This window comes from Notolabrus celidotus, chromosome 23, assembly GCF_009762535.1.
Source record: "Notolabrus celidotus isolate fNotCel1 chromosome 23, fNotCel1.pri, whole genome shotgun sequence".
Classification (NCBI taxonomy): Eukaryota; Metazoa; Chordata; class Actinopteri; order Labriformes; family Labridae; genus Notolabrus; species Notolabrus celidotus.
The window spans coordinates 16474088-16497786 of NC_048294.1; the positions used below are offsets into that span (position 1 = coordinate 16474088).

General features: G+C 39.7%; 1 protein-coding gene across 1 annotated transcript in view; it reads right to left on the reverse strand.

The window, feature by feature from the left end:
* adamtsl3 (ADAMTS-like 3) overlaps positions 1–17226 on the reverse strand; it is a 130800-nt gene extending 113574 nt beyond the window's left edge. The window contains exons 1-2 of the mRNA XM_034676020.1: positions 17098–17226; positions 4488–4680 (exon numbers count right to left, since the gene is read on the reverse strand). Of these exons, the coding sequence (XP_034531911.1) occupies positions 4488–4544 (57 nt within the window). The 5' untranslated portion in view covers positions 4545–4680; positions 17098–17226. The remainder of the gene's footprint in view (positions 1–4487; positions 4681–17097) is intronic.
* Between the last annotated feature and the right edge of the window lie 6473 nt (positions 17227–23699).

Below are 23699 nucleotides of genomic sequence, written 5' to 3' on the forward strand. Positions count from 1 at the left end.
AGAAGAACAAAAATTGGAGGTGAGTGCTACATGTAAGCCTAGCTATTTGTTTATTGTTAATTCTGTTGAAAATGACGTCTCTTTGGGACTGAACATCAAACACAGGCTGCCATTTCTTGTTCTGGTCAGCAGATTTTTTTCTTCATTGGTGCACTTAGAATTTAGTGAAGCTGCTTCCTTTTGGCGCTGCTCATCAGGGACAAATGCCTACAGTCTTTGAAGGAGCAGCATCCCCGTACACCTGAGTGGGACACATAGGAAACACTGCTACTGCGCCAGTAATAATAAGAGTGCTGGATGAAAGGTAAATCATTTAGCGGGTACATTGGCAAATTGTGCAAAGATGAGTACCAGTGAAGTCTGGCCAGCATTTTAGAGTTACATTGTGCATGTATACTTAAGCAATTCCACACTATGCAACCCTGAGTCTAACTCCACAGATTAAGCCCAGATGGAAACAATATGATGAGCATGAAGGCCTTTGCAGTGTAACTGAAAACACTCGCTTTTGTTAACACAGTCCAAAAACTAGCTCCATCCATCCATCACTGGCCAGATGTTCTCTGAAGCCCTTTCCTTTACTCCTCAAGTGGGACCAATCCCTCTCAAAATTAATTCACTTCCCATTCCACTTGTGCTACAACAAAGGCGCACATCACATGAAAGCTAATTGAATCGTTTCTGGTCTTCATGATGGAGCAATCAGGGCCAAGAGTGTGCTTGTAGAACAAGAGATGTTGCTGTCGACGGGCGGTCACTTGGGACCATTTGCACGCCGTGACCCCACTTAATCCGGCCATTAGACCCCAAAGCTTCCCCATCCTGAGGACTTCAATACACTCTACTTGCTAAGTCTCTGAGAGGGACCATTTCCTTGAATAAACATCAAAATCTGTTGCTTTTGAGGCTAATTTCCTTTTGAAATTCCAGCTGAGGAATTGGAGGAAAGGCATGTAGTGAAGTGAGTGTGGCAGCCATACACTGTGATAGTCTAGTTGCTTACATAGATATATCACATGTCAAACACTAAAGTAATAATGTTACTATAGTAATAATAATGTTGACAGGAATTCCTAAAAAGAGAGTACTTCAGTACATTTTAATAGTGATATCTTAAGACATAGTTTACAGTGTTTTGTTTGTAGTGAAAATAATGAAACTCTTTACCCAATACATAGAATCTGAATCTCTATTCGAAAATAAGACTAAGAGATCAGGAGAACACTCATGATTGCTTCATTTTTTATCTCTGTACATAAGGGCCTGTGTCCATTGTCCGCTGTTAGTGCCTTATCCATACAAAACAAACGCAGTTCAGCATTTTCAGCATCCTCAGCACAAAAATGCCCTCAGCATCACTTATTTATAGTCACTGTGCTCACAGCACTCTCAGTTGAAAATAGTTTAACTTTAAGGACACCAACAAGCTTGTCGATGTCACTTCCCCCTTCACCAACCAAACAAATTCAAAAATGGGCGGGACAGTGGCAGAGGATGAGCTTCTCTTAGCGATGCATGTTTTTTTTTCTCATGCACCCAGACTGTTTTTCGTTTCTAAGTAAGTCTTTACTTTGAAATTAATGAGCCCCATATTTTCACGATGTATTAGCTAGGAGGCATCTTTATGTTTAAACTAGTCTGAACTTGCCCTGCTATTTTAAGTTAGCCAATAAAAACTTGCCTTGTTATTTTTAGGCAAGCTAATGTAAAACTGGCTTTGTGTCTCTGAGTTTGCAAACCTAAAACTAGCCCTTTGTCTTTGAGTGAGCAAACATAAAACTACCCATTTGTCTTAAAGTTAGCTAACATAAAACTAGCCAGCACCTCCAAAAGTCTGTAAATTTGAATATTTCTCAAATTTTGTTATGAAGATCATTTTGAAACTATACATCCAAAACAGCCCAGAGCAAGGGTTAAAGTATAGCATAAATACTGAACACTGGACCTGAATGTACAATAAAGACAACCTATGTTGTTTCTTGTGTTAGCTTACACATATCTTAATCAGTCATTCTTAAAGAGATTTGTAGATACATGTTGGAATAACACATCAAACTCACTTGGTGTTCCGCTGGTTTTGGGTATTACTAGATGGTTTCCCTGCATTTCTACCATACCACACATTTTTTTAGAGTGATACAAAAATTAAAGTGAGATATTTAGAAATACTCAACATTTAGACATACTGCTGTCTTCTCACAGTCAAATGTCTTACCTATTAAGAATATTTACCATGGCAAATGTTAAGACTCTGTGTGTCTGCCTGTCCCTGTTGTAGAAGTTAAAAGGCATTAAATGCAAAGATGTAGGATTGTCAAACTAGTCGCTGATTGATTGCTTTCAGGTCATTTAAGGGATCAACATTCATTTAAGTTTGTTCATAACCAGCTAAAACTCACCTCACAGTCTCTTTAAAAAATAGCAAAGAAAGCAAATGTAGTGCAAGTCACATCGATTCAAAATGGATTTGGTTTACTCAGTCGCCCTAGCAGGTGCCAAAACATTATTTACGAGCACCAAACTTTGGTGCTCCAAGAGCTGCTTCAGTGTCTTTTAGGGGAACACTCTCCTTTACTCCCTACCACCTTTAAATCCAAATCCAGTCAAAAGCAAAAAAAATTAAAAAAATTCTGGAAGGTTCCCCTTTGCTGCACAAATCTAGGGAATACAGTGAGAGCAGCAAGACCCTCCAAGAATCACTTGAGGTATGTCATTATGTCACCCACAAAGGAAGCTCTATTCCATTTAGGGTCGGAGCCACAGGCCATTTGGCCCACACACGCAAATCACACAACTTCCAACAGCCATAGTCACAAATATAGAGTCCCATTCTGTAGTCAAAGAGAAATGCAGCGACTTTGACCTGGGAGCAGGGATGAAAAGAAAAGGCCACCACATAGCAGGGACCCCCGGGAGGGAGCACTTGTTGATCCCTGGTCCCTGAAGCAAAGCGCTGGGTCATTCTCAGTGTGTGAACAGATAAATGTCCAGTGCTGACTCATGTTGCACAGATGGGAAAGCTTGTCATGTGCTTGCAACTACAAAAGAAACCCGACTGAGTCAATGTCTCACTATTTGACAGAGACCCTGAAAAGCAAGCTACCACCACTTGTTTGGGGTATATTTCTGTCATTCTGATGCACTTTTGTCAGACAGTTAAACAAGCACTCTTGTGGAGTACCAACAAAACGTTTCAAATATCTTTAAACAACAGATTTGTCCAAAATTAAATGACTAGTCTTTACATAATCAAAAATATTAAATCATTGGTTTTATTTCAGCAGTTTTCACACAGATGCCCACGCACATTAATGTGCCATTTCATGATTTTCTTCTTAATATTTTAACAGTACAATATTCAGGCCAGCATTTGGATAGTGTCCTGGAAAGAGTTGCAAAGCCTCCAGCTCTACCCTGACACATACACACACACGCTCACATCCCATGATTAGAGCGTGGACATGCTCAGCTGGGCTGCATGGTGTCCAGGATGTTTGAAAGCCCAAATCACCTTGAACTGCTATTAGCACCTGTCGTGGTCATTTACACATGCTGACAGTGGCATCCCGCCCCTCTGTTTGAGACCTGGAATCCCGTCTGCAGGCCAGACAACTGCTTTGTGTCCCACTTTAAAACTCCTCCTCAGCCTCTGCTGTGCCGTTATTTAGCGTGTCAGCTTTTGCACAACACAGCCTGCATGAAAGATGTATGACAGGCCTCAGGGTGATAACATGTCAAAGTATTCTACTAAGCTGAGTGAACTGATTTTAGAGGTTGGTTCAATGCAGGACTGATAAGCTTTGACCTTTGGGGGATGACACATGCTCTATTATAGTCCTGGTTAAAAACTGCATGGTTAAGGGAAGTTGTTGCTCAAATATTTAATGATTACTTTTCATGATTTTTTAAGTAAATCATTACATATTTGCACAGTATTCAAACGGACTTTCATTTCTCTCATCTGTCATACCTTTGTGTATGTAATTTTATCTATATAACTATTCCTCATATCATCCAGCAGCCCTGGACCTGCATCAGCATCACTACTGAAAGAGGTGATCAATGAACACACACCCAAATTGTATTACTCATATGAATAAAAAAAATCATCTCTAGTGTCCTTTTTTTTTTTCACTTTTGTAAATTCCCTGATGAGACAGACATTAAAGATTTCACCAAAAGTGTCCATTCAAATATTTAGAATTACATGAAGCTTGTTATAAACTTGACCATATGGAACATAGTAAACTCACATTGGGTCACAATAAGGAGTTTCCATTCATAGAGAGAGATATGTTTAAAAAAAGCATTAGATGCCTTGATGCGGTCCCATACGTTTAGAAAGGTTTACAGTTTATTTAAGTAAAATATCAGAGGTTTCGTTGTGCGTCAATTCCACAAACGCATCTCTCTCAAACTGAAGTGACGCGCCCCCCTCTTATGTGTTCAATGAGTGGATCGTATTGTATTAATACGCTGCTGCTTACCTTTACACAAACTGCGAGAACAAGCAGTCCAGTCGTCCACGGGCAGCCCCCTGTCATCTCTGTCGCGGTTTAATTCAACGTGGACTCAAACTTCACAGAGACACTTCTGATTGCCCGCTCCCTGTCCCGGTCTGGCCAGTCACCACTGAGGTCTGCTCTCCTTTCCGCGCTGCGCTCCAGCCCCGGCTCCGGTCTACATACACAAACAGACAAGAAGGTAAAAGTCAGCCAAGAGGGGCCGGAGACGACATGACACTTCACCGTCGCTTCCAGATATTTTGTTCCCCCAGCGAACACGTTGCTGCTAAATTTATGTTTGCATACCAGGCGTGCGTCAGGAAAAGGGGCTCACCCACCTTACATTCTTAAAGAAACACACTCCCGGGCCGTTACGCGCTGGCAGGCTGCACGGTGTGAAGACATGCAGAGTTTGAGTGATGCTCAGTGGATTTTCTGTTTGTCTCATTTCCAAGGCTGACATTTGGCAGGGTGTATGCATGTCCAATCTTAAACACAAGATCAACAATAATGGCTCTAAAGGGCCTCTATGTAACTTTTCACCTAAGTTTTAAAGATACTTATCATGAAGCATCAACTGTAAATCAAATATATGGTCTAAAACAGGGGTTCCCAAAGTGTGGGTCGGGGCCCCTGGGGGGTCGCCAGACACAAATAGGGGGTCGTGAGATGTCTTCAAGAATGTTTTTTTTTTAAAGTTATCCAAAAAATATTACATTTTACCATTATAGTAAAAAAATATTGACAAATTAGTGGCTAACCTTGAAATAAAACCTTAAAAAGTAGAAAATGTAATGAGTTTTCTGCCTTTCTTTTTGCCAGATGACTCCTAAGTTTAGGGTTAGTGATCATTCAATTATCAAAAGCATCAGTAGCGGTAGGTTAATTCATAAAGGCACAGGAAACACAGCCACATGCTCATATAGGTAGGCTAATTTTCTGCAGACCAGCTGAATGAAGCCACATTAAATCACTTTGAGGGACAGTGGGGTCACAAGTCTTTGGCACCTATATTTTGGGGGTTGCAGGCTGAAAAGTTTGGGAACCCCTGGTCTAAAAGAACAGAAACATTGTATGGGCGCAGTTTTTCCATTTGTGAAAAACAATGATGAGTGTTAATGAGACGATTGATACCACACTTCCATCTGTATAGCAAATGTAGGCTAATAATCAAGCCAGCTGCTTCGCATAGCACAGACTATAACCAGAAGGAAAAAGCTAGTCCACATCTGTTCAAAGCTAAAAAAAAACAAAAAAAAAATACATCCTAATTCCCCTAGTGGCAACCTCCAGTGTTGAAAAGTGAAGCTAATGCAAGAGTGCCTAGTTCCTAAAGTGTCCACCTGAGGCTGGCTCCACATATCAAAGAAACCCCACTAACTCCCATGTTAAAATGTCATTTTTTACAGCATAATTAAACATGTTTACAGCTCAGTACAAAAACAACAGTTTGGGTCAAAACAAACCATTACTGTATTCTTACCCACTGTACAGGGGGTGACTTTCCTTTTTTTTTATCCAAATCCTCTTTTTTTTTTTTACTCCTTTCATCCATTTTTTAGATATTAAGATGAGTATAATTATGCCTCACACAATAAGGCATAATTAAGGGCGTGGCTGACTTCACAGATATAATGTTGAGTGGTTGCTGGATGACCAGAAGTTAGGTTGACTCAGAATTTCCAATATGGCAACCACCTTGGTTGAGCTCCAAAAGACTTTTTAGGAAAAAAACAGGTGATGTCACCGAGACTTTATAAGTGTTTTATTCAGCCTATGAAACATTATATTTGCGTAATATCAAATATCCAAAATATAGAAATACAAAGATATTGTTATAATGATGTTAAACTGTAAAATAGGTTTTCTGGCTAATAGGAAGCTTTATTGCCTTCATCTCTTGTTAAAGGTTAGCTTAGCTTATCACATATATAGCATGTTGATTTTGTCTGTCCCTGTTTAGTTTTTTTGCTTAGCTTAGCACAAAGACTAGAATCAGAGTAAAACTGCTAGCATGGTTCTGGATCCCAAAATCCACTTATAAAAATCAGAAATCAACAGTTACCATTGTTAACCAGATATACCCAAGCTAGCTTAACTTAACTAACCTAACCTATGTCTCACTTCCATTTTGAGCTAGCTCTGCACCAAAGTAACAAAATCTATCTAGTGGCATCTCTTTTAACATATTCGCTTTTTTACCTACAGAGAGATAAGCTAGCTTTTTTTTTAACTTTAATCTATCCTCATGTAAGTTAACTGTCTAGCTACATATTTTCCCTGAACAGATGTGAGATTGTAAATGCTTTTCTCAGTAAAAAGTCCTGGCAAAAATTAAAGCAAATTTTTTTCTGATACACAACATGTTACCAATAATATTAAATGGTCCCTTTCTTGAAACCCCTCTAAATATCCAATAACGTGCCATTATGTTTTTCATTGCATCTAATCGAGCTGGGGGTGGTTTATCTACATCTCCAAAAAACTTTGAGTCTGCTTTGCAAATTACTTTTGAAACCGATTAGCATGAGGAAGACAACACAAGAAAGGACAATTATCTTCTTCAGTTGGAACCATGTCTTGGCGGCCCGGCACCACTTGAGGATTTCACTGCCTTCTTCACAGCTTTAGCTTTAGTCACAAGTATGAAATGCATTAGTCTTTCAAGTTAAGCTCCCGGTGCTGCCAACCATGTGCCATTTAAGGTCAAGAAGAGTTTTATCAGAATCAAGCTCTGACTGCTTATGAACTGAGATCAGCTTGAGGGAATGAAAAGTTCTTGGCCTTTGCAGCCACATGATTGAAATCTGCTGTTGTTTCTGATTTACCTTGATGAGACCCATGTCATTCCTTTTCGGCTCCAATAAAAACTGCAGTTCCCACCGTTTCTGTAAGAATCTTGTTTTTTGTGCAAATTTGTGAAGGTCTGCAATGTGTCTTTGGTTCCAAGACCCCAAGATGTGTGTCCATAACAAGGTCAATTGCTGGCCTGACCTGATGTGTTTTATTTTTCCGAGTGCAGAAAATGATCTATAAAACAAAGCAAATTAACTGTAAAAACAAAGTGTAACAGAAAACCTGTTTGGGTTATCTCTATCATGTTTGGAATCAATTTACCTTTCACGTCGCTTTAAAAATGACCACAACATTTCCCAACAAGGAATTTTGTATTGCAGTCTAATTAATGACAAGGGTTGGTAACTCCTCTTCCTGTTGATCCCATACCTTTATTAAAGTAATGGACATTAAGTCCTTTGAAGCTTGGCCAACAGAGGTAGGGCATTAGGACTTGCTTGTCGCTTTTGAAGATGTCCAGGGCCACCATAATAACAATGTTCCTAGAAAATGTCATCTGTCCTCAGCCAAGCTCAAAGGACTGAGGGAGATACCCCTCAAGAGCTACACAATAGTACAGGTATGTGTGGTATGAGCTACCTGAATTGGTGCCTGACACGCAGGCTTGGATTCAGCTTAATCTCTATTAACACACTGAGCACAGGAATGTAAATGTTTATTTCCCCAGGAGAGGAAAAGAAAATCTTTACCTGAGGACCAAGGTGGGGGTTGGAATAATTTCCTTTGGGGGCTAGCTGATCATCCCGAGTTGCTTCTTGAAATTCAAAGACTTCCAGCTCGTGCCACTCAGCATGAAAAGCAGTGTCTTTAAAATAGCAAAGACTTCGAGCCCCTTGTTGAACTTTGACCACCCCCAGCACTCTCAAAGCACCACATACACCCCACAAAGCTGAAGTAAGCAGTAGATAATGCTCTAAGACATGAATAGTTTACATTCACAGTGACTGGTGATGCATAGCTAAGCCACGTCCTCAAATTACAAATGCTGTTGCTTATATTGATGGACATGTTCAGCGGGATCAGTCGCTCCAAGCTCCAAGCTCCAATCAGTGCAGTTGCAAAATCACTGCCTAGAGCACAAATGTATTTTTAGGGGCTCTACGTGCTTAAATAGCATCTGTCAGTTGTTTGCACACCAGATCTTACAGGGACTTCTCTGTGTGGGAAGACAAATAAGGGGTTAAGGCAGAAGCTAATGACAGTCTTTTAGCTGTGATCTTTTGTTTGAATGCAAATGATGGGAGGGATGGCAGTGCTCAATAACACTGTTTTCAGGCCTTTTTTCTTGACGTGAACTTACAGGCATAAAGGTATGGCTTTACAAGAGCAAAATAGGGCCACAGTATGTACTGTACATGTGTTGGTTTCCTAGCTAAACATACTTGGAGCAGGTCAGTGCCCCCCACATGAGTAACCTAGTTGTCTCCCTTTGGCTGACACCAAACATAGCTGTTTGATCAGTGATATTTGGCCTGAAAGTCAAAGCGCTGCTTGTCACATGTGTTCAAAGAGAGGGCAGGAATTTGCCAGATACCAGCTAAAGAACATGCCCTTCAGGGGGACACCAGCTAGCTTGTTTTTGCATTAAACAGGCAGCTAACACATTTGAAATGCAGGGGTTTTTTTTCTCCAAAGAAAGTGTAATACTACTCTTGTGTTGGTCAGTAAAATATGAATCTGCAGCCAGGCGATGGTATGCTTAACTTACCAAAGAGATTGGAAACTGGATGAGCCTGGTTCTTTCCAAAGTTAACAAAAATACCCTTTAAGTGCACATTCAAAAGCTCATTAGTTAATGCTTCAGCCAGGAAAACAACAACTCTTCAGGATTCCTTCCCTCACAAAACAAAAATCCCCAGGTCACGGCAAACAGATAGTGAATAGTGAAATAATAACTCACCACAAAGAAGCACTATGTCATTTTCCAATTTTGTTTTGTATAAGCAAAAAAGCAAGATGGACACAGCAGGTTCATAATTATCTCCAATCCAATCCAAGCCAAAGCTTATCGCTGTATGCATATTCTTCCCCAAACAGTAGGATACTCAAGTAATGATCAAGCAGCAACCTCCAGTCTAAAAATATGAGTCCAATGTGGAAGTGCTAAAAACTGCAGTTCATCGAGGATCCGCTTGAGGCTGGCTCCGGAAGTACAGGAAACCACATACACACCAATTCAAAAAAGCCGATCTTTACAGGAGAAATAGACATGTTTACAGCCTGGTACAAAAAACAAGTGTAGTCTGGATAGCTCATTTCTCGATCAGCACACACTGTGCGGGGGATGCATTTTTTTCTAACGTAGCAACTTCAAACATATTTAGATTACGAGTCTACCAATCAGAGGCACAGCTGACTTGATTGACAGGCGGGAACACTGTAGCTGTTGGCTACGAGGCTCAAAGCCCGCCTCTTTACGTCACGATCACTCGACAGCAGCAATATGGCTGACGCCGACGTTCGGCCTCAAAATAGTGCTTCAGAAACAGATGGGTGATGTCACTGATACTACGTCCATATTTTATACAGTCTATGATAAAGACATGTCTACCACAATCAACTGCTGATTGAGAGCCCAAAGAAGAACTGTTTTTTGGTTGATTATCACACATCATTAGCAGGGAATACCAGCACGATGCTAACAGGAAGTTTAAGTGTAACGTCAGTCAAAGCTAGCTACATTTTATCCCATCAGTCTTTTACTTTCAAAAATTATTTGGCCTTCTTTTATTGCAAAATGTATGTGCAATGTAATTTACATATTTTTTTAAAAACACATAGCAGTTTGATAAGAACAAACATTATTTTTCTGACACTTTTCAGCAGCAAAACTAGGCTATTCCCAATGTTAGCTTAGCTTGTGTCAAGGTGTTTTGCTAGTTTTTATCTTACTGTAAAGGCCAGGCAAAACAACATTATCATGCCACATCCATATGAGGTTAGTGATACAAAGTATCTGAAGATATAATAGTAACAACAGATCCATTTATTGCTATGGTATCTGAACATGGCTGCTTAGCAAAGAGCTAGGCTAGCTGTTAACTCATGTTCAGTCTTTATACTGAACAGAGTAAAATAGCAGCTAGTTGTCGCACATTTAAGAGAGTAACCTTCTAACATCTAACTTGTGGCAAAAAAAAAATAGCTTATTTCCCAAAATTAAAACATTGCACAAACAAACTCCTCAGAGTGTTGTTGCGGCGCCCTGTTATTAGTTTGTGTCCCCTGGCATGTGGTTTAGGCCACTTGATTGCCTTCCTCATCTGTCCCTGATTGCTTTTACTGCTCTGTGGAATTTGGCACACTATCTGAATGTGTTTGTGTCTGTGTGTTTCTACGTGCGTCTGCTCATGCTTGAGACTCTGGAGGAAATGAAAGCTCTTGCCATTGCTGGGCCACAGAGTCCCGGGGAATGCCAGGCTTGCTTAGTGTTCAGGAACCTGTATATCTGTCAGCGCAGATCTGTTTCAGCTGCAGGCATCGCTTTCCTTCAGGCATGTCATGTCCACTGCGTACTGTCTGAGGGCATCATGCCACAAACCACCAGTCAGAAATGTAGACAGTGGGCACCGCACTCTTCACACTGTTGCCAGTGATCAGTCAGCCTGTCTGACAACCCAAGGGTGTCATTTTTTCTTTCTTTCTTTGGGAAGTTTCTAATTACAAATCACAAAGCTTACAAGCTAGCTTACATCTAAAACCCAATATGCTGCTGGTTAAATATTCAAAGATTCGCCCAAATAATTTAATGATTAGATAACTGGCATTCAGTTCCACATAAGAAGATTAAAGCATCATACTACACTGATCCTGGATTTCCTGTCATCTAATAACAAAATTAACCTGAGATATCTGCTGTATTCTCATCAGATTTTCCATGGATATAACAGCTCAGCCAAAATCAGAAGAAAATAATCAAGTCGTTGGCAAGAAAGATAGAGTACAAGCTGAGGACACAGTTATGCTTCAGATGTGGGCATCTATTGTTTCAGTAAATCTGCTGTTGGCGGAGGAGCTGAAAAGTATTATTAAGGATTCAACATCCCTTGGACTAAGTTTCATCTGCAAGGATTGGACAAAACAAGTTTTGGTTTAGTTGTTTTTAAAACCACAGTGTGTATTCTGCTCGACCAAAGTAGGGAAGTGGAAATAAAAGATTTGAGTTAATGGTTCCAGTTTTGGTGACAAACTTTGTCACATTTACAAAAAGTTTTATTACTTAATTCCATTGACCCCCAAAGAGCGTTCATAATACGAAATGAGCAGATACTGCAGATTGTGTCAAGGGAGCTTATTATTCCCCTCAGTAATGACTGTTACGTCTGTTTAAATCGCTCTGTATGCTAAATATTTGCTTTCATTCAAGAACATTTTAAAAAGAAATTGTAACAGTGAAAAATAATTGTGTCCTGGCCAAACAGCAACCTCTGGTCTAAAAATATGAGTCCAATGCGGAAATGTTAAAAACTGCAGTCCATCGAGGATCCGCTTGAGGCTGGCTCCGGAAGTACAGGAAACCACATACACACCAATTCAAAAAAGCCGATCTTTACAGCAGAAATAAACATGTTTACAGACTGGTACAAAAGACGAGTGTAGTCTGGATAGCTCATTTCTCGATCAGCACACATAGTAGGGGGGGTGAATTTTTTTATAATGTGGTACTTTGAAGATATTTAGATTACGAGTCTTCCAATGAGAGGCACAGCTGATTTGATTGACAGGCGGGAACAGCTAGGAGGTTCAAAGCCCGCCTGTTTACTTCACACTCGCTCGACAGCAGCAATATGGCCTCAAAACAGCGCTTCAGAAATAGATGGGTGACGTCACGGATACTACGTCCATATTTTACACAGTCTATGGTCCTGGCATTAGCAGCAGCTCTAGACTTGAATATTGTGCGAACCTAAGGAATTAGGTTGGCTTCTTCTCCACCGTTGTTGGTGACAAAGTTGAAACCAGAAGTCCAGCCCTTTCTTGATTTTTACTGGTCAGGGATAAGTAACACTGAAAAGCACAGCAGTGTTCTAAAAGTTTAACTATTTTCAACTAATGGCAGCACAGTAATGAGACTGACACAGGGAGCTTTTGCGTTTGGGATGTACACTTTTGTGTAGAAGGTGCTATAAAGTTGTAAGTGGACACAGGCCCTTTTTGTAATTTACTGTTTTACTAGGTGTTTACTATGTGTTTACAAGAACTAAAATCTGAAAAATTTCTCCATAAGAAATATATCGTACAGAACATTTCCAAAGTGGTACAGTTGATCATCATCTGGCCTCATTGGGGATTATTAGAGCTTGGCATCACTCGTTTTTGAAGTTGCTTTTTTTTCATATCCTTTTAAGTTAAACAGACGTCAGAATGTAAAGTTTTGGTCTTCACTTCATTTTGTACTAAGTTTAGTTTTTATAAGTGCAGCACTGTCTTCACATGTGACTATCTTTAACTTTTTCCTGTTTTGTATGAATCTCCTCGGTTAGCTCATACTTCCACTGTAATTAGTCAGGTGTTCCATGAGGATTTTGGGGCACACAGATAAACATGCGTGCTTGATATTGTCTCAGTACATCACAATCCATATGACTCATCTCCCTCATTTCCTGGAATATGAAAAAAAAAACTAATTGCTGAGTGGAGAAGGCAAGTACTTATGGTCATGTAACACTTAAGAAATGCAGGTCCAGACCTCACAGTGAATTCTACTTCTGCCAGTGTGGTTGCTTTTACTGCGCTGCAGGCCACTGGCTTCCCATAGAGACCACCTGGGCCGAGGTCTGGTTGTGTACTACTCTTCTGTTGACAACATGTGCATGTGTTAAAAGATGAGACAGTGAAGGAGAGAGGGATGACAGACAGCTTGGTTTGGCTGTCAGCTGCCACTCGGTTCCCATTACGACCTCTCTCCTCTCCAAACCAGTCCCATGGTTTCTCCAAACTTCTGCACGCCTCAGGTACTGTTCGGAGTCCAGCTGAACGACCGTCTGACAGAGGGAGTGCAAAGGAAAAGCCCAGAGAGAAAGCAGAAATGAAGCAAGAGTCCATTTCCCACGTTGTTCTTGGCTCCTGTCTGCCCCCAAAGACTTAAGCGAACACTTCCAAAACAAAGAGTTTGTCTGTGTAGGTGCCCAAATAGCCAACCCACGCACACTTGCACACAGACAGAGACACACTCACGCTGGGACATAAAAAATGTTATTCTAATTCCTCCTAAGTGCCTATTTAAGCAGCTGTTTTCTGTAAACACTGCTCCGGACGGCAGAGCCTGGACATTAGGTTTTAGATCATTCTCAATTATATCATAATTAGTCGGACTCGGTCTGGTCGTCAGCAACAGCACCCAGAAAATATAGCTGTGAATTGCTGCCTCTTTGCCAGCACAAACAGCCGGCCTGCTAATCCCAGCACGGCTCTGTGAAAACGAAACATGGCGAGGTCATGTGGGATGCTGTCCGACTGACGCAGGGGACAGCCCTCTGCGGTCGTTCTCTCACCTCCTGTCTAACCCTTTCAAAATATGCGCACATTGCCTGGATTAACAACAATGTCTGTGCCTTACAGATCAGCAGCCATACAATATGAGATGTTCTCTGCGCTTCCTGAGAAAATCATTACTGAAAATCATCATGGTGGAAGTGGGCTCAGGGTGTTGTCCAAGAGGATCTCATTTTCAGAGCAGAACTGATCACAACTGACCTTTCCTCACTCTTTTAACATGTTGACTCACTTCTCCGATTTGATCCTCTCAGCAGGAAATGAAGACGGTTAACTCGGATGTCTTAGGTAATGAGCCAGAGTCATTATTGGAGGATTACATCCGACAGGTGCACAGAGCCCTGCTTAACAAGCCCCGCTCTTGTCTGTTTGTCTAAACTGTAACTATAAATCTGCAGTTGCAGCCCTGCTAAACACACATTGTCTGTGTAGATCTGTTGTTTATTAAAGGCTGAAGTAATGGTTATTTCTAGAGGGCAGGCATCTTGTTAAAATGTAATTCATTTCTGCATGCACAACCGCTCCAGCTTTGGAGTTGAGGTTGAAGCTGGGAAGAATAACAGAGCCAAATTTAGCAGCAGGGTAACAAAACTTTTTGAAGCTATTTCTGTCCCAGATGTTGAAACTCTGGTGTAAATTCAGTCTGACAACATGAACACAGCCAATATTCAGTCCACCCCCTACTTGATCAAAGTGACATCTAGACATTTGTTTAAGATGGCAAGCACTATTCATTTCATTTTCTTTTTCATGTTGCTCCATTAATATCAACAATAACTGTTCTATTGTATTGTGTTTTCTTAATGCAATGTTTGCCTTTTTGAAAATATAATGACATGGTTAATCTCTTCACAGAGTAAAACAGACATTTTTCAATCTGACTGAACACATGCAGAAGAAAAGAACTTAATTGTTGCCTTACAGCAAACAGCTGCAATAATACTATAAATGTCTGCAAAATCATCACTGACATAAATGAGGCATTGATATTTCACATTTATATTTTATACATTAATGTTTTCATATTTTTTCAAAACATAAAGTTTTAACTCAAAAATATTACTCAAAATGTGTCCTTTGACTTTTTATTTTAGATGAGTCCACCTGATATTCAGAGCCTTAAGTTGTGTTCACGCTAGACATGAATGAAACTATTTGCTTGCTTTAGTCATGTGTATTTCAGTGCTGGAATATTTTACTCGCTCCATTAGCGCGAAAAATTCGCTCCATTTGCAAGTCAAATTTCGTGTTCGCGAGTACCCACATGCGTTAGGCTGGTTATGCTAATTGGGGCTGTGTTAACTTGTTAGTGCAACTGACAGATGGAATTAAGTGACGGATACAGTTTTCACAATTTACCAGATAGTACTGCCTCTTCACTCACGTCCCAACAAGGAAACTCCTTTTTTCAATTCAATTAAACAGAAAACAAATGATGTTGTACAGTTAGGGGTAGCCGCTCATAGACATTATCAATTTTTCTTTTTGCTCAAAGAAAGTCCATATCATGCATCCCTCACAACACACCCAATGGGTAGGTCAAATTTGCCACATCCCTCATTACACTTAATTGACTTTTCGCCTTAGTACAATCAAATTGGATGTGTTATTTGTAAAATTGAACCCAATACAGTTCTCACAAATAAAAAAATGAAGTTAAGAAACCAATAATTTGTTGTGTTTTTTTTGCTGTTTCCTTGTCTTTCTGAGGCAGCCTCTTGTGGACAACTAGGGAATTTCAGCTTTTTGCTCTTCTCTATTTGCTTCATTTTTACACTGGAGGTTGCCGCTTGGTAATAACTGAGCATTTTGCAGAAGAATTACTTATTATACAGCCACTCAATATTTTCTAATATAAAAGGACCCCTTGGATATTTGTAAAGGACCTTCAATTCTAAAGACTAATGAAGGGTCTCTCAGCTCACTGTTTAGGTTCTCTGACCAGGCTACTACCTTTGGGCAGAAGTGCCAAACACTGCAATTCTTCTAGTGTCCCCTTGAAGCTGGCTCCAATGATGTTGAATCACCGAAGGCTCCATATTAAAATGCCAAACATGAAAAAATTCTAAGTTTACATCCTGACACCCTTTGGTCTCTGTTTCACTATTCAGGACATGACAAAGTGAATCTGAATCTGAACTTTATGAATACATCTTCAATGTTAAATTTAAACAAGCCCTAGCCCGAGTGATAGATGGATGGATCACTGGCTGTCTGCTCGACATCAACACAGCTATTTCAGTCACTGAAATTTCCTCTTCTTCCTGTACTTAAGTCCATGTCAGAAGTCTGAGCTCCAGCTTGGTGTGACAGGAAATCTAGCCTGATGTTGTTTATACATTAGTACTAATTAGCAGGTATTGGTGTACATGTTCACCAATGTGTACAGCAGACGTAGCTTGTCAGCTCATTTAGTGTGTGATACAGTACAATGATTAACTAGAGGCAGCCAGTATGATGGAGTCAGGATTGTTGTCGTAGTGAAGTTATTTTAATGTGTTTTTTTCACCTGTTGCTTTCACACAGGATATGAGAGCAGCAACTCTGCCACTATCCACAAGCTCACTTAGCTTCTTTAGTGTGATAAATAAACAACCAGCTAACACCACAAATACAATCTTTTTCTGATTGCTGGCTCAACAGGCACAGACTGTTCAGCTTTACTTCAAGTGCAAAGTTGGCATGACCCATTGTCAGAGTAGCTACAATTATCAGAGTAGCCAAAGACCCAGGTTGAAAAAAGACTGGAACATTCCTTTAATTCAATCATCTACTATTTCATGCATCAGGCATATCATTTAAGTAGTGTAATGTATATCTCTGTAGTGTATCTGTTTGACTGAAAGTGACTGTTAATCCTCATGTATTAATAGAACCCTCGGTACACTGTTACAGGTTTGATGGTTTGATGGACAGACCAGCAGACTCATGGTCCTCTCTTAGTCCACACAGCCTGACAAAACAGTGTTTGAGGCTAGAGTTAACCAAAGCATACCGCTGCACCAAAGACATGTCACTTTCTTTTCTCGTCCACTCTGAATCCACATCTCTGCCTCTTTTCCTCATGATCTAAAGAGCATGAAAAGACAGCCACTCTCCCACTGTCTCTCTCTTTCTGTCTGTGCTCTTTCTTCATGCAGCGCCTCTCACTGTGTGTGATCTGGAGGTGTGACACTTTCCCAGTAGCCCACAGGTATCCGTTACACAGCCAGGAGCCTTGGCATGGTGCCCACAACCCTACCTGTCTCTGAGGGCACAATGGAGGGATGTCCTGTGAGGATCTCCACAGAATGTGTAACCTCTGATGCCATCTGCACACCAGGAGAGCCCTCTGGAAACAAGAGGGCTGAGCCTCCAATACCGATCTTCCTTTTCATCTTTACTGTCTGCAAAGGGGACAAAGGGAGTCAAGAATCAGCTCAGATCATTACCACCACTGTTACTGCACAATTCAATCAGTTCAATGCATCTTTAAAGGACAGATTATTTGTAATCCAGCTGTGAATCTTTTGATTTTTGTCTCTAAATCTCATTTGATATCCTGTATCCTGTTTCACATATGCACTCCTGAAAATTTCAGGACAGCTTACCCAAATAGTAATCATGACGTTTTTTATGCTGGACAAGAGGAAGAGGAGGGAAGGGTCTCAGGTAGTCAGACATAATGTGAGAGGGACACTATGGTGGTCACAGTGTGGCGTTCATAAGGTATTCAAGATGGCAAGCAAAGTAGAGTCCAACACTATGTTGACACCACACCTTTATTACATGAACTGCATATAATGCACAGTTGCCTGATATAAGGGCCTATGTCCTTTAACGCTATTTTTATGCTGGCAGCGCCTACAATCTCAATTTCAGAGCTTTCTCACCTGCCCTTATTGTTGCTCAGTTACAAAAGTGTCCTGCTGTGCTTTCACTCCCCTTCGTGTTGCTTGTTTAAAAACTGTTTCAGAATGCTGTGTTTTCAAATTTGCTGTCAATAGTTGGAACTTTACAAAGAAAAGGTAAAAACAACGTATAGAAAGCATGTTGCAGCATTGACAGCAGCTCTGAACCTAAGTTGTACATCAAAAAGAAGAGTGTGGTTAGTTTCTCCTCTGTATAGACTGCCACCACTGTTGTTGACAAAATTGATGTCAGAAGTCCCGCCTCTTCTTGATTTGTATCTTTTGGTGATGGAGATGTGACACAGATGAGTGCGACAGAAGTCAAAATGCTCAACTTTTTTGACTGAGGGTGACAAAAAACAGATGATGCCGAAGGTGTTATTTGTGCTTATTATTATGATTATTATGATTGAGCGCTGAAAATGCAGAACTGCAATGGTTTGGTGTAGAAATAAGCATTAGATAATAGCCAGCACTAAATATGGTGTTAGTGGATAGGGGCCCTAAATGTCTTTGTCACCAACTAAATACAGCTTTCTTGCTTCATTTAAACCAACACACTCCTATTTGTGAACTATAACTCTAAGAAAATTAAAAATGAAATTCAAAGATATAATCAAAAAAGGACAAATCCATTATATAAAGAAGGGAGGAAAGGAAATAACTGAAGACAAAGGTTATGATTGAACTTTGTCTACTTTGGTGTCATCTAGTGGCCTAACTCCATAAATACAAAAAAGGGTTCATAAGGAAATATCAGTCTTTTCCTGTTTAAATGACATTCACTACTCACAAAAAGTAAGGGATAACAGTCTTTCAGATGGAATTTCAGAATGCATTTGAAATGCACTATAACCTTTACAGGTGAACTTAATTTGACCCTCTCTAAACTTTCTGTTTCCAACAGTTCAATGATTCACTACTTATTGCATAACATGCTATTTTCTAACAAGGTGATTAACCACAAAAAATCAAGAGTCCGATCCATAAATCCACCACTAAATGTTCTGGTTCAATGAAAATTTTTATTTAACAGGTCCTCTTCATCATGCAGCCGTTCACATTTTGGCATGAGACCAAGATGACATCTAACAATCCATCAACAATAGTACTGAATCAACATGTAAAGGGAAGTAACCCCACACCCAGAACCTAGATTGACTGAAGGACACATGAGAAGTTATTGAGACATTGGCATTTGATGTTGTTGTAAACCCACTACTGTTGTTAGCTTTTGTTTGGATACATTGTTAGAGAAGAAGAAATAATCCTTGCATGTTTCTACTTAAACGCTCTACTTTCATGATATGTTATCACTGTAGGATGAACTTTTAACATTTTCAATACATTTCACCCGAAAGTCAAATATCCCTAACTTTTAGTGAGTAGTGTAAATGCCGAAATTTTAATACATGCTTTTGTTACAAGCCGCATCGTCTACTGCAACTCCCTTTTTACCGGTTTGCCCAAAAAATCTCTAAAGAAACTGCAGCTTGTTCAAAACACTGCTGCCAGAGTTTTAACAAGGAAAAAGAAATCAGATCACATAACCCCTCTTTTAAAAACTCAGCTTTTAACAGCCTTGCTCCTCCATACATTACTGATCTCCTGTCATTTATGTTCCAGCTCGATCACTGAGGTCCTCGAATGCTTCCCTTTTAAATGTTCCTCGTGTGTCTCACAGAGAGAGAGAGAGCTTTCTGTTTTTACACCCCTAAGCTATGGAACTCTCTGCCTCTGGACATCAGAACAGCGAGCTCTCTGTGTGTTTTTAAAAGTAAACTTAAGACTTACCTTTTTAATCTAGCTTTTAATTTGGAGTAATTTCTTTCTGGCCCTGGACTGCATTATTATTTTAATCATCACTTTAACATTTATTTATCTTATTTAATTATTTATTTATATCTATTTATTTCCTGTATTCTTCTGATCTTTTCAACGCTACCTTATTTTTAACTTTTATTTCCACTCTTATTTATTTTATTTATTTTACTGTGTTGATTTTATTTTATCTTATTTTTAAGTATTTTATTTATAATAATGCCTTTTTTATTTTGACCATTGGTGTTGTTTTCTGTCTCTCTGTTATTTTGTGAAGCACTTTGGGCTGCATGTTACCGAAGAGGATTAGGGCCACTAAAAAAAATATTATTATTATTATTATTCTGAGATTAAAGTCAGAATTCCGAAATTATAGTCAGAATTCTGACTTTTTTCTCAAATTAATAATACTTTTTTAAAAAATTTGACCTTATTTATTTTTATTTTTTTCAGTGGCCCTAATCCTCTTCCATAGCATGTATATATATGAAAGGTGCTATATAAATAAAGTTGAGTTGAGTTGAGCTGAGTTGAGTTGAGTTGAGGATAAACAATGTTTGACACAATGACTTTTGCAATTGGAATTTGGGTGTTCTCCTTATCTGACTGACAACAGCATTTTGAGGTGATTTAAAACAAGTCACGTCAACAAGTCAGTAAACTAAACTAAACAAAAATAACCTCAAAATGTGACACTTTGGTTAATCAGAGTACTGCTCAGCTACATGTGTGGACAGAAAACTTCAGCTGGTGTTGTTTAAGTGGATTGATTAATGGGCTTTTGATGGTGAAATCCAATAATACAATCTTGTCATTAACTGCACATGAACCTTCATAAAGCTTATCGTTTTCTCACATATGAGTCGATATAAAGAACTGCAGTAATGAAACACGTCCTAAATGAAACTGGACTTTTAGCACATGGACAACATTGCGGTCATGCTGTAACTGGACCTTATCACACAATATTTTCCTTTTTGGAAAATGTCAACCAATCATAATCTTTTAAGCCTATAATTAATTTTTATCACAAATAAACTGCAAGCCAAACGTAACACCCTTTAAACCCCAGTAACTTCATCGCATAACCCTGGTGAGTCATGACTCTTCAAGTGGTTGTACTTTGACTGCCATCAAATCATATAAAAAGGTGACCAAAGCAATTAAAAGGATATGACGTGGACAATGAAATCAAAGCTGATCAATGTCCAGTACAACGTGGAGTGTGTGTGTGTGTGTGTGTGTGTGTGTGTGTGTGTGTGTGTGTGTGTGTGTGTGTGTGTGTGTGTGTGTGTGTGCGTGCGTGCGTGCGTGCATGCGTCCATGCGTGCGTCCCTGCGTGTGTCCCTGCGTGTGTCCCTGCGTGCGTCCCTGCGTGCGTCCCTGCGTGTGTGTGTGTGTGTGTGTGGTAAGAGGCCTGCATACTGTATAACACAATGAGGCATTAGTTCTATAGTTCTTAAATTAAGCTGTCTAACCTAAGCTCTTCATCTATGGACTTTCTCTAGACAGAATCTTATTAAGAATTAGAGTCTGTGGTTATGCGGCCAACATTTTCATATGGGGTCTATTTATTAGTTATACAAGGGCTGATAAATGGGCCTCAAGGGATTCATCCACAAAATCCAGGACCACAAATGTGTGAGCCAACTGGAGTATCTGAACTAAGACCACGTTTCCTCATCTGGCTTCCAAATGTGTCGTAACCAGGAGACCATATTAGCACTTAATTTACATTTTAATAACACATGCAAAAAAGTTTCTTGACGGAAATAAGCTCTGACACATTGAATATATATTGAACCGCCCTCAAATTAGAAGCAGAGGCACACATGTGGCTCTGATGAGCTACTGGCAAATACAGACATGTTGATGTGTGGGTAAACCTCTTGCATACGGTACTTTTCAGGCCATTAAAAAAGTAATCAGAAATGTATTAAGCAAGTGTTGGGTCAAATTTCTTGTGTTTACTTAAAAAAGACATCTGTGTTTTAAAAATAGCCTAACCGAGTAAAGCTACACTGACTTCATTCAAATGATGAATATGTGCCTTCAGACCACTTTAATTAGCCATTTAAAGCTCCAGATTAGTAACCATGAAATACTTAGCTCTTTAAACTAACAAAAACAGAATTTAATGGTTACATTTATACAATCTACAAATCAATTGCAGAACCTGTAGGGTTTGTTTCAACTTTTATATCCAACAGAAAATGACCAGCCGCATACTGTTCTTTAAACTATGAAGATAAATAATCAGTCTTATTAAACTACTCTTCTTTCTGACTTTGTTGCATATATTGTTTTTCATGGATAATGCCAGGGAGGGAAGTGAGACCACGTAGCATCAATATAAAGTTGTATTTAAATGTAACTATAAATAACTTTATCTCTCTGTCTCTTTGGCACAGGGGTTCCCAAACTTTTCAGCCCGTGACCCCCAAAATATAGACCCCGCTGTCCCTCAAAGTGACTTAATGTGCCTTCATTTAGCTGGTCTGCAGAAAATTAGCCTACCTATATGAGCATGGGTCTGTGTTTCCTGTGCCGTTATGAATTAACCTACTGCTACTGGTGCTTTTGATAACTATCTCTTCACTAACTCTAAACTTAGGAGTCATCTGGCAAAAAGAAAGGCAGAAAACTCATTACATTTTCTATTTTCATGTTTGTATTACAAGTTAAGCTACTATTTTTGTCGATATTTTTTACTATAATGGGTTAAATGTACTATTTTTAGATCATTAAAAAATAAATATATATTCTGGAAGACATCTCACGACCCCCCATTTGTGTCTCTTGACCCCCAAGCGGATACGGACCCACACTTTGGAAACCCCTGCTTTAGCATACATTGACTGAAAATAGCCCTCCATGTAGGTTTTGTTCTAGTGCAGGGGTGTCAAACATGCGGCCCGTGGGCAAAAACCAGCCTGCCAGAGGTTCCATTTAGGCTCGCGGAATTACTTTGCAAAGTGAAAAAATTACAGAGAAGACATTAACTGCAATTTTTCAATAAAAGTAGCTACTATTTCAAATTAGTCCTCTGGGGGTCGCATCAAATCATAGTGTTGACACAGCGCACCTGAACAGTGCTTTTTTTTCTCAAGGTGAGAAAATAGATGACTTGCTGTTTGCATAATATGGTAGAGACTCATAAAGACTTTTTAGAGCACTATAAGATGATCCAATAACTACTAACACTAGCACTAGTACTACACCCCTACATACAACACTGTCCAGCAGGCTCCTGCTGGCGCTGAGGGGTCCAAAATAATCAACTTTACCTTCTTCATTATTATAATCTATCTGTTTACTTTTGATGTAAACATTACACACTGTGTCAGGTGAATGGATAACCTGTGTGTTTGGTGTGTTCGCAGCAGGTTTCAGGGCTTAAAGAATAAAATATTCAGCCCACTATGAGACTCGTCATGGTGAAAAAATTCAACAGCTGTTTTTGTAGAAAGATAGTTCATTAAATGTGAACATTTACAGAATGTACTTGTACTTTTTTGCACTAAAACAAAGGGAAACATTTGGAGTTGTCGTTATTTATGGGGTTATTAAGTTATGATTTTAGTGGCCCGGCCTACTTCAGATCAACTTGGGCTGTATGTGGCCCCTGAACTGAAATGGGTTTGATGCTCCTGATCTAAACTAAGTGTTCAAACTACCCCTCTCTGTCTCTTTAGCAAACATAGACTGAAAATAGCCCTCTATGTAGGCTTTGCTCTAGTGTATTTGCTACTTGTTCCCACTTCTGGAAAGGGAAAAGCAGGAAAGCAGGTCAAGTAGCAGCTCTAGACTATCTTTGGCCTTTGGGTCCCCCTGCAGGTTGGAGCAGCTCAGTAGCTATTTTGGCAAACCGGTGACTTTTCAGCTTTAGTTATCGTATGACTGTCAATACTTATGGCCTTTGTAAACCAGACACTCTAAAAGAATGTACAAAAAATATCCTCATTTCACAAGCGTATCTGAATTGTGAAATCTTGAGAAATCAGACTGCTGGTGTGTGCAATACTGTGTCCACGTGACGGCTGCTTTGATAGGAATTCCCCGACTAAACTTTTACCCCTTTTGCCTTTGCCCCAGAAACGTCCCTGACATCATTGTGCTGCGTAACATCTCG